This window comes from Esox lucius, chromosome 7, assembly GCF_011004845.1.
Source record: "Esox lucius isolate fEsoLuc1 chromosome 7, fEsoLuc1.pri, whole genome shotgun sequence".
Lineage (NCBI taxonomy): Eukaryota > Metazoa > Chordata > Actinopteri > Esociformes > Esocidae > Esox > Esox lucius.
The window spans coordinates 20,760,858-20,773,167 of record NC_047575.1 but is presented as its reverse complement, the minus strand read 5'-3'; the positions used below and the strand labels follow the sequence as shown (position 1 = coordinate 20,773,167).

The following is a 12,310-nucleotide window of genomic DNA, read 5'->3' as shown; positions in this document are numbered from 1 at the left end:
GGATGGTACTTTTTTGGCAATGTGGGTGCAGTCTATTCCTCCAGCCATTGATGACAACATAAACGACTTGATTCCGACGTGTTATACAACCATGTATGGAAGGTGTATGAAACTGTTGTGCAGCTGATTACACCCTTACTGCAGGCATTAATCCACTGGCTCATCATGGGTGAAATGCCAGCCTGATACAGCCCATTTAAAATATGCCAGCCTGATACAGCCCATTTAAAAGATGCCAGCCTGATACAGCCCATTTAAAATATGCCAGCCTGATACAGCCCATTTAAAATATGCCAGCCTGATACAGCCCATTTAAAAGATGCCATACTGATACAGCCCTACTTTAAAGATGCCAGCCTGACACAGCCCTATTTTAAAGATGCCAGCCTGATACAGCCCATTTAAAAGATGCCAGCCTGATACAGCCCATTTAAAATATGCCAGCCTGATACAGCCCATTTAAAATATGCCAGCCTGATACAGCCCATTTAAAATATGCCAGCCTGATACAGCCCATTTAAAATATGCCAGCCTGATACAGCCCATTTAAAATATGCCAGCCTGATACAGCCCATTTAAAAGATGCCAGCCTTATACAGCCCATTTAAAAGATGCCAGACTGATACAGCCCATTTAAAAGATGCCAGCCTGATACAGCCCATTTAAAAGATGCCATACTGATACAGCCCTACTTTAAAGATGCCAGCCTGACACAGCCCTATTTTAAAGATGCCAGCCTGATACAGCCCATTTAAAAGATGCCAGCCTGGCACAGCCCTATTTAAAAGATGCCAGCTCGATACGGCCCATTTAAAAGATGCCAGAGTGATACAGCTTTATTTAAAAGTAGCTGTTGCCAAAAACATGAGGGTGCATTGCACTTGGATGTGCACCACAATGGTATGTACAGTAGTATCTTTAATTGTCGTTTCAAAATAGGTTTAATCAAATATTATTTGTGGGCAATAATTGAAATAATGTTTGTGTCCTTTTGAACCCACCAGACACAAGGCCTCTTGTGGTACTCTACCCAGGCCTGCACTGCAGCCATCTATGGTTGTTGTTTGTTTTTAAGGTATTTTGACCGAAGTCTCATCAGCAGCTTAAAAGCATTTTCAATTGAATTTATATCTAGACACTGACTAGGCCACTCAAGAACTTTCAACATTTTGACCGTGAAAAACTGTAGTTACGATGTGAGGCAGTCTGGGGTCACCTGTAGGTTAGGGCTGTTCAACTCTTACCCATCAAGGGCCGGAGAGTACTGGCTTTCTGTTCTACCTCATCATTAAATATACTAAATAAGTCCTTGATTAGAGGGTTGCATCTGAAAAAATGAAGTGGAACTGTCTTTGAAGTCCAGAGTAAAGATTGAGTGCTGTATGATGAAATGCAATCCAATGAGTTTGGAAGCAATTGCTTAAGCAGAGAGTGAGGGACAGCCATACATGACCAAAGTCATTACAACCTCCAGCATCTATCTAAGATGAGGTAGTATGCTGTGGCTATTTGGTAGTTCTCAATACCTTTCTCTAAAACAACTTTTTGCAAACTTGCCTTTGGCAATACTGTTTTTGAGGCTAATTAAAGGTTTTACACCTTGCAAAGTAGCTTGTAGTTCTGCTGGTGAAGACATCTGCAGACTGCAGTCGCTGACACATCCACACCTACCTGCAGAAAAAGCGTTTCCCATATCTGTGAGACAATTCGTTTTTTGGTTTTCTTTCTTCATCATGTTGAGCGGTCACCCACTGCAGAGGTCTTGACTTATCACTTCAGTCTACATATATACATACATACAGTTGTGCTCAAAAGTTTGCACACCATTCAACTGTAGGTCACAACAGAATGGTACAATCATAGGCCTTGTTGACTCCTCTCCAAACATACTATAGTGCTTAGGGTTGTGAGCCAAACAACTATGTGATAATGAATGGCATGATCAGTCATATTTTCAAAATCAATGCCAAATTTTCACAATACAGTACATATATACAGTGGATATAAAAAATCTACACACCCCTGTTAAAATGGCAGGTTTTTGTGATGTAAAAAATTAGACAAAGATAAATCATGTCAGAAATCTTTCCACTTTTAATGTGACCTATAATGTGAAAAATTTAATTGTTAAACAACTGAAATGTTCGAGAGGGAAAATGAAAAATAAAAACCTTACAATAATCTGGTTGCATAGGTGTGCACACACCCTTATAACTGGGGATGTGGCTGTTCAGAATTAACCAATCACATTCAAACTCATGTTAAACAGAAGTCATTACACACCTGCCAGCATTTAAAGTGCCTCTGATTAATCACAAATAAAATTCAGCTGTTGTAGTAGTATGTACCTGACATATTCTTAGTTGCATCTCAGAGCAAAAGCCATGGTCCACAGAGAGCTTGCAAAGCATCAGAGGGATCTCATTGTTGAAAGATATCAGTCAGGAGAAGGGTACAAAATAATTTCCAAAGCATTAGATATACCATAGAACACAGTGAAGACAGTCATCATCAAGTGGAGAAAATATGGCACAACAGAGACATTACCAAGAACTGGACGTCCCTCCAAAATTGATGAAAAGACTGGTTAGGGAGGCTTCCAAGAGGCCTGCAGCAACATTAAAGGAACTGCAGGAATTTCTGGCAAGTACTGGCTGTGTGCTACATGTGACAACAATCTCCCATATTCTTCATGTGAATGGGCTATGGGGTAGGGTGGCAAGACGGAAGCCTTTTCTTACAAAGAAAAACATCCAAGCCCGGCTGAAGTTTGCAAAAACAAACATCAAGTCCCCCAAAAGAACGTGGGAAAATGTTATGGTCTGATGAAACCACGGTTGAACTTTTTGGCCATAATTCCAAAAGGTATGTTTGGCGCAAAAACAACACTGCACATCACCCAAACAACACCATACCCACAGTGAAGCATGGTGGTGGCAGCATCATGCCTTTGGGCTGTTTTTCTTCAGCTGGAACCGGGGCCTTAGTCAGGGTGGAGGGAATTATGAACAGTTCCAAATACCAGGCAGGCTTTGTACAAAACCTTCAGGCGTCCGTTAGAAAGCTGAAGATGAAGAGGAAATTCACCTTTCAGCACGACAACGACCCAAAGCACACATCCAAATCCACAAAACCATGGCTTCACCAGAAGAAGATGAACGTTTTGGAATGGCCCAGACAGAGCCCAGACCTGAATCCAATTGAACATCTGTGGGGTGATCTGAAGAGGGATGTGCACAGAAGATGTCCTTGCAATCTGACAGATTTGGAGCGCTTTTGCAAACAAGAGTGGGTAAATATTGCCACGTCAAGATGTGCCATGCAAATAGACTCCTACCCAAAAAGACTGAGTGCTGTAATAAAATCAAAAGGTGCTTCAACATTAGAATTAGTTCAATGGTGTGCACATTTATGCAACCAGGCTATTGTGAGTTTTTTTCTTTTTTTTCTTTCAAAGATGTCAGTTTGTTTTTCAATTGAATATTTCACGTTATAGGTCACATTAAAGGTGGAAAGATCTCAGTTTAGATGCACTCTTTTTCGTGGTATCAACACATAGTTATGGGGTTTCGAGTGTTTCTAATTTACAGTGTGTCTACATTGTATGGTGCTGATATTCTTCAGTTCTTAAATTACAGCACATGTCTAGGGACTCGAACTAGTTATACAACCTTAATAAAAGTTTGTTTGTTTATTGCATATGGTACTCTTAATACACCCACACACCCGTACATACACTCTGTCTGGCATCATATTGCAGAGGACCTGAAGAGCATGAACAGTCTCTCCTAACAGTGCTCTCATGACCAACCTCTCAAAAATAACAAAAACATCAATGCTTTACCCATCTTTTTTGTCAGCTGTTGGAGGAGTATGTAAGGACATTACTGTATGGTGGTTAATTGGTCGTAAACAGACCTCTTCTTTCAGCTTTGCAGTGAACCATCGTTGACCATTAAACCTCTGAATTAATGATGTTACATTTTACTATAACCTATGGATCTGGACAAAAGTAATGAATTACATAGGGAACTTTGTGATTTGAAAATCAAACTATGAGAGTAGTTTCACTCTGTGTCTAATAATGTGTCTCTGACCATGTATTTAGGTACGGATATAGCCAACTATATTGCATCTGGAATGGAATGAAGTACAACTTTCGGTTTCGTCTTCTTAGAATGGGTTAAATAGCTATTTTACTATATAAGTACCAACAATTTCCCACAGGTGGGATAAACTAAACAGAAAAAACAATCACTTGCCTCTACCAAATGAATTTGATTTCTGTGTGAGTTTACTTTTCAAGACCAAATTTCACCTGACATTACATGTAATATGAAAGAATGTTCAGAGTTAGTCTTATGGGTTAGGTTTAGGGGTTGAAGATGGGATTTAAGATAGGGTTACGTTTAAGGTACAGGTTAGGAGATACAGTTAGGTGAAAGTTTACACAATGGGTTATTGAGGTTAGGACTTACATGTTATGAGTTAAGTGTTCAGGATTTTGTAATTAGAATCGGATCCCTGAATGGCACAGCGGTAAAGTCACTGCCTTGCCGTGTCATTGGGAGCCCAGGGTTCAAATCTGGCTTACAGATTAACCAAGTGGTACCACAGAGGACAGTGCAACTGATCAGAACTGTATGGGTTTGGAGGGTTTATAATTGAATTGGCTTGTCTTGCCTCTTTTTTGCACTCGAGCGATGGCTTAGGCACCTGTGAGCTCAGTGAAGGTAGAAGTCCACAGAGTTACGTTCCCCAAGGATTCCGGTCTAGACTTCCTGGTTGAGGGAGCAGCGTGATAAGAACCAGAATGGCATCAGATGCGCTTCAGAGGACCCATATCTAAACATCCTGAGTCCTGAAAAAGGGTGTGTGTATTTGTGCCATAGCCCTTTGCAAATCTCACCTATCCAGCCATGCCAGCAGGCTCTTGGCCGCAGCAATGAGGTCCACCACGGAGGTGAGAAAGTCGTTGGGCAGCTTGCGGGTGGCACGGCCGTCATAGTGACCACTGCGACGCCTCCCTGTGATGAAGTTCTGCAGGTTCTTGGCTGAGGCATTCAGCTTATGGGATAGAGTCTTCAAATTCTCTGTTTCCAGACCGTAATTCTTAGAGGGAGAGAAAGAGAGACAGAAAACTCTTGTCGTCATTATCATTTATTAACTGAATGTTATTATTGTATATGGGACTTAGATGCATATTTCATGTTGGTTAACAAACTGCAGGAAGAGGAGCTTCCCAACTCAACAGGTGCATCTCAACAGGTCTCAGTGGGTTTTCTCTGTCAATATCAATTCCAATGAAACTGTGGCTATGTTAATCAATGTTATACACAATGACAGGGATTCCACTGCCATGGTGTGTATTCAGTCAAAAAAGATCTTGATATTAACATGTGAAGAACAAAGTACACAGTAACCAGTGAGTCAAACTTTATATGAGAAGAAAACAAAGAGAAAATTAAAAGACCACTACCTAAAGAGCTGTAAATATATTGTTTGATAATATTCTTTGGGTAATTAAGTCAAGAGGATGAATGTATATTTTTTATGCTACCTAAACTCCCTTGTTTGTATTGTCTTTCCAAGAAAGTGAATGTGGCGTAAACAAACGATTCACTATAACACGCTTTTTTCCATTCAGACAGAGAAAGCACAGGAATGAAAAGCGTGGTAATTAAAAATCCAGTCGTATTGACAGGGTCTCCCAGGGAGTCTAGCCCGCCTGCTTATGCCTGCCTTACTTGAGACAAACATGTGAAGATCTAACAGAACCACTGACCCATTAGACCTGCCCCCACTCCCCCTCCAGCTGTCACCTCAAAGAATCCTCATTACCCACTACCCACAATGCCTCACTACACGCAGGGGGCCTGTGGGCGTACGTCATGTATGGGTTTCTTGGAGGGGGGCTGGCCAATGAGTAATCATATTTAATATAGCAACATCTGACTGACTGATCAGTTACATAAGGGGCTTTAGGAGGGAAGCAAGGCTTACCCACATAGGGAGGATGAGTGGGCGTGTTCCTCTCACCCTCTCTCCATACATCACTGTTCCCCTCACCCTCTCTCCATACATCACTGTTTCCCTCACCCTCTCTCCATACATCACTGTTCCCCTCACCCCCTCACCCTCTCTCCATACATCACTGTTTCCCTCACCCTCTCTCCATACATCACTGTTTCCCTCACCCTCTCTCCATACATCACTGTTCCCCTCACCCTCTCTCCATACATCACTGTTTCCCTCACCCTCTCTCCATACATCACTGTTTCCCTCACCCTCTCTCCATACATCACTGTTTCCCTCACCCTCACTCCATACATCACTGTTTCCCTCACCCCCTCACCCTCTCTCCATACATCACTGTTTCCCTCACCCTCTCTCCATACATCACTGTTTCCCTCACCCTCTCTCCATACCGCCTTAACGTGTTATTTGTTTTTGGATTCTCATCAATCTCACCCACTGAATTTCCACTCTCTTCCTTTCTCTTCCCGCTCTTCCTCAGTCTCCTTCTCCATTTTCTCTATTCTCTTGGTCTTTGGTCTTTATTATCTGTGTCACACCCACCCAAACCACCCCAGAAGCTCGTGTGATTGTGTTGTGTGAGTGAGTGTGTGTGTGTGTGTGTGTGTGTGTGGGGGGGGGGGGGGGGCATTGTGCGTGGGGTAGCAGAGAAAGAACAGGGAAATTATTCCAAGGGATTATCATAGATTATCAATGTTTATTTTCTCTTTTAATGTAAGTGACTATTCCTCCAGCATGCAGATGGAACAGGGATGGTGAACAGACAAACAGGGCAACACAACGTTGTCAGCATAAAACAGATGTTAATCCAAACATGAATGTCAACAACAAATTATCAATAATCAAAGAGAAAATCCTACCTACAGGAAATATAGAACATATGAATGTCCTAAAATAGGCACAGAGGTTAGAAAAACAAAACATACATGATAGAACAAGAGCCTGAAATGCTGTCAGAGCAAATTCGTGCATTTACAGTACATCCCAGCTTCACTCCTAAGCCGTAAAAACTCTTAAGCATCACTACTGATTAAACGGTTAGACTTTCATTTTACAGCTCCAATGCCAATCTACGCATGCAGTACAGATAGTCAAACTATCAAAAATCTTTGAAAACCAAACAGCTTGTGCAGTTAGGTTTACGTTTAGAATAATTGTTAGAGTAAGCATTAAATTTAGGCAGTAGGATTTTCTGATTACATTCATTCAGTTTGAGTTGGAAAGAAAATGGTTAAAACCAAAGAGAACATTTCATTAAATCAGAAATTTTTTTGTGGTCTTTTTGTGGAAAGATCTAAGTAAATCAGCCAGATATTGGCTAGTCCTTCAGAATCTGGACAGAAGAATGTTTAAATTGTTAACAACAATCTTCAAGATTAGCCTTCAACACATAGTTTCAAGTCAGTGTCACCATTTGGGCCACAGTGTTTTTGCAGCTCATTTTCTGTTAGTTATCTATGAAAATATTAAGAGGCTGTGCAAAACTTGGTGCCAGTGTTGCATTTAAACTGCAACTGGGAAGCAATAATGGGTCATTTTTGTTTTGGAAATGTTTATTTCTATATTTATTATTTTTATTAGGGCTGCAGATTTAAAATATCTTGATCACTGATTAATCCATGTATAAAAAGCAATTTCTTTCAAAAGAAATAAAAACATAAACAACATGTAAAGTGTTGAAATAGAAGACCCCAGACATTTCAATATGGGCATTTTAATATTACCAGTCATGTGAAATCCATTGATAAGCGCCTAATGAATCGGTCTATTGACTGATTACCTTTAATGAACTGTAACACAGTAACATCTTACACATTTTTGCATATTGAATTTATATAATTTTTTAGCATACTAGTAAAAAAAGTAAAGAGAAATGAACAAATCGTTTTATCTCAAAGTCTATGCTAATCAGCTAATACACTAAATATTGTATATCTGCACTGAAGGATCAATAAATAGTTGGAAGGGCACGTCTTGGTGCTCCACATGCATTTTTCCAGTAAGGTAACGTCAGTAAAAAATTTAAAATAAGTAGGTGATCTAATAAATGGGAAAGGTAAGATGTGTTAACTTGAATTTCTCTCCCTAACATAATTCTAGAATATGATTTAGCCTTTTCATTGGATATTTGCACTTATGAAAATTGTTGTGGGGTTATTTTAAAGCATTTTAAACAAAGACCAATTCAAGAGCCAAATGAGCCAGCTCTTTCAGTTGAACAGAGCCAAAAAGCCTCATAATGCCCAGTACTAGTAGATGTACCCATGGCAAAAGCCAATTCAGAGCCCATATAGCGGCATATGGTTAAATTATTTTTCTCTTTGAAATATTACTGCACCTTAGATTCTTTCACCCGCTTATTGCCTAATCAATGGCAAAAACAGAAGACAATAGATTTTACAGGTTCGAGGTTGAAAAATCATTGCAGCCCTACCTGTCATGATTGGGCCCTACTGGCTAATTACAGCAGGTGAACTAAATGTTTTCTCTTTTGCTGTTTGTGGCTGCTGTTTATTATGGAGTGAATATGGTCATTCTCTCTTCAGAACACTAGCTGTCCCATCCTGTGATTTGTGCATGACGGTTGGGCCAATTGGTGTTAGTGATGGTGTTAGGCTACCATTGGTTTGCTCAGAGGGGCTGTAGCTGCTGGTCAAACTATTCTATGCCGATAGGCCAATGTTGTTTTTCTATGAGTGGCTGCCCAAATTGTTTTTTTCTAAAGATTTTGGTGCCTCATAATGGCTATAGATTTTCATTGCCACTGCTTCGTTCCTCATGTTGACAGACTGTCAGACAATAGCAGACCCAAGATAAACACAAAGCCTAGAATCAAGACAAGACATTTCTTGGCCCTGTAACTCCTGCACGAATGATGGGACAAAATATATTTGACTAACCCAAAACACTTGTCAGGCCGTCCTAATACTTTCAGTAATCTGAAATGGGGGATTAAGTATAATATGTTATTTCATAGTGGCAAAACTTATATGTATACAAATACCCTCAAATAAAAGATGACAATCAAAAAGTTAACCTCAGTAAATGTTTGATTTCAAATCTAAACATTGTGAGTATAAAGTCAAAAGATAAATGTATCAATTTCACAAAACTATAGGGGACTATATCAATCTACACTGAACAAAATTATAAATGCAACACTTTTGTTTTTGCCCCCATTTATCATGAGCTGAACTCAAAGATCTAAGACTTTCTCTATGTACACAAAAGGCCTATTTCTCTCAATTATTGTTCACAAATCTTTCTAAATCTGTTTTAGTGAGCACTTCTCCTTTGCTGAGATAATCCATCCACCTCACAGGTGTGGCATATCAAGATGCTGATTAGACAGCATGATAATTGCACAGGTGTGCCTTAGGCTGGCCAAAATAAAAGGCCACTCTAAAATGTGCAGTTCCATCCTACAGCACAATGCCACAGATGTTGCAGGTTTTGAGGGAGCGTGCAGTTGGCATGCTGACTGCAGGAATGTCCACCAGAGTTGTTGCCCGTGAATTTAATGTTCATTTCTCTACCATAAGCCATCTCCAAAGTCGTTTCAGAGAATTTGGCAGCACATCCAACCGGCCTCACAACTGCAGACCACGTGTAACCACACCAGCCCAGGACCTCCACATCCAAGATCGTCTGAGACCAGCCACCCGGACAGCTGCTGCAACAATCGGTTTGCATAACCAAAGAATTTCTGCACAAACTGTCAGAAACCGTCTCAGGGAAGTTCATCGGCATGCTTGTCGTCCTCATCGGGGTCTCGACCTGACTCCAGTTCCTCATCGTAACCGTCTTGAGTGGGCAAATGCTCACATTCGATGGCATCTGGCACTTTGGAGAGGTGTTCTCTTCAAGGATGAAGCCCGGTTTTCACTGTACAGGGCAGATGGCAGACAGCGTGTATAGCGTTGTGTGGGTGAGCGGTTTCCTGATGTCAATGTTGTGGGTCAAGTGGCCCATGGTGGCGGTGGGGTTATGGTATGGGCAGGCGTGTGTTATGGACAACGAACACAGGTGCATTTTATTGATGGCATTTTGAATGCACAGAGATACCATGACAAGATCCAGAGGCCCATTGTTGTGCCATTCATCCATGACCATCACCTCATGTTGCAGCATGATAATGCACCGCCCCATGTTGCAAGGATCTGTACACAATTCCTGGAAGCTGAAAACATCCCAGTTCTTGCACGGCCAGCATACTCACCGGACATGTCATCTATTGAGTATGTTTGGGATGCTCTGGATCAGCGAATACGACAGCGTGTTCCAGGTCCTGCCAATATCCAGCAATTTCGCACAGCCATTGAAGAGGAGTGGACCAACATTTCACAGGCCACAATCAACAACCTGATCAACTTTATGCAAAGGAGATGTGTTGCACTGCGTGAGGCAAATGGTGGTCACACCAGATACTGACTGGTTCTCGGACACCCCCAATACAGTGAAACTGCACATTTTAGAGTGGCCAATAATCATGCTGTCTAATCAGCATCTTGATATGCCACACCTGTGAGGTGGATGGATTATCTCGGCAAAGGGGAAGTGCTGACTAACACAGATTTAGACAGATGTGTGAACAATATTTGAGAGAAATAGGCCTTTTGTGTACATAGAGAAAGTCTTAGATCTTTGAGTTCAGCTCATGATAAATGGGGGCAAAAACAAAAGTGTTGCGTTTATAATTTTGTTCAGTCTATATTCATTTATGGAGAAGAGAACTCAGTCTTCATCCATCTCCATCCGCCCCTACTGGATTAACTACCTACCGGGTTGGTGTTCTTTTTGGAGAGAATGTTAATTCTCTGTGCCAACTCGGCCAAGCCTTTTTTTCCAGCCCTATTTTGCCCTGGTCTCCCTGCTGTTTCTTCACCAGAGCCATTGATTCCTCTCACAGGCATCCATCAACAGCCCTCTTGTGCATGTGCCCCCCTGCTAGTTGTGATTTATTGCACTCAAGTCGAAATGTTCAGTTTCATAGATGAACTATGAATCCTTTATAATTTTAACTGACCAAGAGCTGCAGTGGCAGCAAAAGACTGCACACAGTAACCTACCTACCTGGTTCTAGGTGGGAATGTTTCCTCATGTTTCTTAGATATTTACATTGTTTTATGCACATGCTTGGTGTTTTTTTCCAATCTTTGTTTGAGTCAGACCTTAAAGGGGCAGTTGGACATCAGTGATTTTAGTTGATGACTCAGGCCACAGAAATGTAAGAAAATTGATCAATACATTTCCTCTTTGAGAAACATTACAAATCATAATGATATGTTTGTGTTTATGGTGTAATTCAGGGGTTCTTGAACTTTTTCATTTGCGAAAACAAATGTTTCAAATAGCACAAACCCTCCAAACGCATGCACACATAACATAAGGTCTCAAACTACTGACACAAATGTAGACACGTTCAGCAGATCTTATTAAGACAACTAATAAAAGAACCCTTATCAACTATTTGTCTACATATTAATGACCTGTTCTCTGAGGTATGTTTATTAATTGGTAAGTGAAGTCTGAGCAACTTACTCATTTAACAAGATGGATGTGCCTGCTTTTTGGAGCTCAACAGCTGCATCCTGGGTTTGATCGTCAAAATGGCAACTTGCTACATTGGTTTGAAAAGTCAAGGGCATTCCTCTGCAACTGAAATCCAGAATTCAGCAAGTGTCGTTGTGGCAAACGTTGCCTTTTAGGTCCGATCACTGGACAGCTCCCGAGCATCCTCCAGGTTGGATGACAGGTGGTCCCCAGTTACTGTGAACGGTTGTCCTATCCAGACATATCGTTGTGAAGTTGTCTCATTTGGGAAGTACTTCATAAAGTGATCCAGAATGCCTTATAGATGTGATTACTTCTGTCATGTTACGGAGATCCAGTTCATTGTCCTTCACAGATTCTTCCAGCTCAGGAAACATTACGACCTTGCCAACTTTAGCATGCACAGCCCATCTCTCCAATTTTTTTGTGAATGCATTGATTTTAACAGACAACGACAATAGGCCTATATTTGTATTGGTGCCTTGTAATGATGAGTTAGGTACATTAAGTTTGTCGAATATACACAAGATTTACCAACCATTTGGGATCTGTCAGGTGGTCCGCGGGTTGGGACCCAGACTCAATCAGGAAAATGTGCATCTCATCTCAGCTCAAACAGGCAGGTGAGAAATTTCCCACGCGAAAGCCACCTAATCTCAGTATGTAACAGCAGGGCTTCATGTTCTCTTGGCCGAGAGTGGTGAACAGCCTGGTGCTCCTG

The 12,310-nt window shown here is 41.1% G+C and overlaps 1 protein-coding gene across 7 annotated transcripts in view; it reads right to left on the bottom strand.

Annotated features, from left to right (window-relative positions):
- LOC105023910 (connector enhancer of kinase suppressor of ras 2) overlaps positions 1-12,310 on the bottom strand; it is a 69,665-nt gene that overhangs the window by 26,000 nt on the left and 31,355 nt on the right. For all 7 annotated transcript variants that reach the window (XM_010893442.4, XM_010893446.4, XM_010893443.4 and 4 more), the window contains exon 3: positions 4,910-5,112. In XM_010893442.4, coding sequence (XP_010891744.1) covers positions 4,910-5,112 — 203 coding nt within the window. The remainder of the gene's footprint in view (positions 1-4,909; positions 5,113-12,310) is intronic.